Source organism: Mandrillus leucophaeus, unplaced genomic scaffold (genome assembly GCF_000951045.1).
Source record: "Mandrillus leucophaeus isolate KB7577 unplaced genomic scaffold, Mleu.le_1.0 Scaffold857, whole genome shotgun sequence".
In the NCBI taxonomy this organism is placed as follows: domain Eukaryota; kingdom Metazoa; phylum Chordata; class Mammalia; order Primates; family Cercopithecidae; genus Mandrillus; species Mandrillus leucophaeus.
The window spans coordinates 489,256-491,700 of NW_012109330.1; the positions used below are offsets into that span (position 1 = coordinate 489,256).

Genomic DNA, 2,445 nt, shown 5'->3' on the forward strand with positions numbered 1-2,445 from the left:
TGGCGTCTGTGGGATGCAGGAAAGGGAGGCTGGGAAGAGGCTGGGTCCCATACCTGAGACAATATTCACGATGTGGTAAGGAATGCCCAGGGACTGGTAGAATTCCTCCGCGGTCGTAATCATCTCTTCAAACATCTCCCACGACTTGTTGTCATGTGGTGATGAGTACACAAACTGTTCAATCTGCAGAGAGGGACCCAAGGAGATGGTGACAGTGGTATAGGGTGAATAAAGGACTGAAGTGGGAGACATCCTTGCCATGAAGACCCGTTTCCACACCACTGGGAGGCAGATGAGGCTGGGTCCCCGGCAACTGGGTCTGGACCACAAGAGCAAATGCTTATGGTGCTAGCTTCCCATATGCATGCCAGCCCTGTTCTGAGTGCTTTATATATATTGACTGGGATCATCCTCACAACAGGCCACAATAGGCCTGGCGAGGCAGGCACCGTTACTGTTATCTTCTTTGTACAAAGGCAGAAATGGAGCACTGGGGGCTTATGTATTTTGCCCAATGTTACACAGCTGGTGAGTGGCAAAGCCACAGCCTGGTTTCAGGGTGGATACTCCCCGCCACTCCAGCACGCACTTCCCCAGAAACACAGAGGTAAGCAATGAGAGGAAAAGCTGGAGCCAGGATGGGCCTCAGCAACACAGATCCCATCTCTCATCTAACGCTTCTGGAGAGAGAGAAAGGGCCACTCCTTACCCTGACCCATCTACTCACCTTCTCAAACTGATGGACTCGGAAGATGCCACGGGTGTCACGGCCATGGGAGCCCACCTCCTGACGGAAGCAGGTAGACAGGCCAGCATACTTGATGGGCAGGTCCTCCGGCCGGAGCCACTCATCCCGGTGCAGGGCAGCGATGGGCTGCTCTGAGGTGGCAATCAGGTACTTCTCATCATAGGAGTTGTCATCAGACTTTTCACTGCCTTTGCCAATCACCTGTGGAAGGAAGGAGCTATACCAGTTAAGAGGAAGAGGGGAGGACCTTGGCTAGAATAAGAAACCACAAGAAAGATATCAGTGATAGTGCAGGAAAAATTTCCTTTAATCCCTGCCTGGGAGTGGGGAGAGAATACTAAAAAGATAAAGGAAAGGCTCAGTCCACCTTGGGGTCCCGGACAGAGATCAAAGAAATGTAAATTAAGAGGAAAGAATATTTTCCACTTACCTTTTTTTTTTTTCTTTGAGACAGAGTCTCACTCTGTTGCCCAGACTGGAGTGCAGTGGCACAATCTCGGCTCACTGCAACCTCCACCTCCCAGGTTCAAGCGATTCTCCCGCCTCAGCCTCCTGAGTAGCTGGGATTACAGGCATGCGCCACCATGCTTTTTTTTTTCGTATTGTTAGTAGACACTAATTTTTGTATTCTTAGTAGACACAAGGTTTCACCATGTTGGCCAAGCTGATCTGGAACTCCTGACCTCAGGTGATCCACCTACTTCAGCCTCCCAAAGTGCTGGGATTACAGGCGTGAGCCACTGTGCCCAGCTATTTTCCACTTATCTAATAAAGAAAACTCATCTATGATGAATAATGGTCAATGCTGGCAGGTATGCAATAAACCTGTGCTGGTAGCCACATAAATTAATCCTTGCGAGGTGTTTACTAAACACCAATGTGGAGCAAAAAGGGACACCAGTCTCTGCTTTCTTGGTGCGTATAGGTTAGTGGTTATGATCCTTAAAGAATATACTTTGCTGTTCAGCTAAAGAAAATAAAGCAAAAAAAAAAAAGTTCAGACAGGACAAAATTCACTGTAACATTATTTATGTAATATTATACAACCATAAAAATGAAGACCATGCAGTAGCACAGAAAAACACTTTTGATATAATGTTACATAAAAAGGCCGCCGGGCACGGTAGCTCATGCTTGAAATCCCAGCACTTTGGGAGGCCTAGGCAGGTAGATCACCTGAGGTCAGGAGTTCAAGACTAGTGTGGCCAACTTGCTGAAACCCCGTCACTACTAAAAATACAAAAATTAGCCAGGTGTGGCCGGGCGCGATGGCTCATGCCTGTAATCCCAGCACTTTGGAGGCCGAGGCGGGTGGTTCACCTGAGGTCAGGAGCTGGAGACCAGCCTGGCCAACATGGTGAAACACCGTTTCTACTAAAAATACAAAAAAAAAAAAATTAGCGGGCATGGTGGTGGATGCCTGTAGTCCCAGCTACTTAGGAGGGTGAGGCAGGATAATCGCTTGAACTTGGTAGGTGGAGGCTACAGTGAGCCGAGATTACGCTACTTCACTCTAACCTGGGTGAAAGAGTGACACACTGTCTCAAAAAAAAAAAAAAATCAGCCAGATATGGTGGCGATGCCTGTAATCCCAGCTACTCAGGAGGCTGAGGTACAAGAATCACTTGAACCCAGGAGGCAGAGGTTGCAGTGAGCCAAGATCGTGCCACTGCACTCCAGCCTGGGCAACAGAGTGA

The 2,445-nt window shown here is 48.5% G+C and overlaps 1 protein-coding gene across 1 annotated transcript in view; it reads right to left on the reverse strand.

The window, feature by feature from the left end:
• The window catches only part of SARS (seryl-tRNA synthetase), a 31,572-nt gene that overhangs the window by 1,478 nt on the left and 27,649 nt on the right, over positions 1-2,445 (reverse strand). Inside the window, exons 5-6 of the mRNA XM_011968725.1 lie at positions 728-949; positions 5-183 (exon numbers count right to left, since the gene is read on the reverse strand). Coding sequence (XP_011824115.1) covers positions 5-183; positions 728-949 — 401 coding nt within the window. The remainder of the gene's footprint in view (positions 1-4; positions 184-727; positions 950-2,445) is intronic.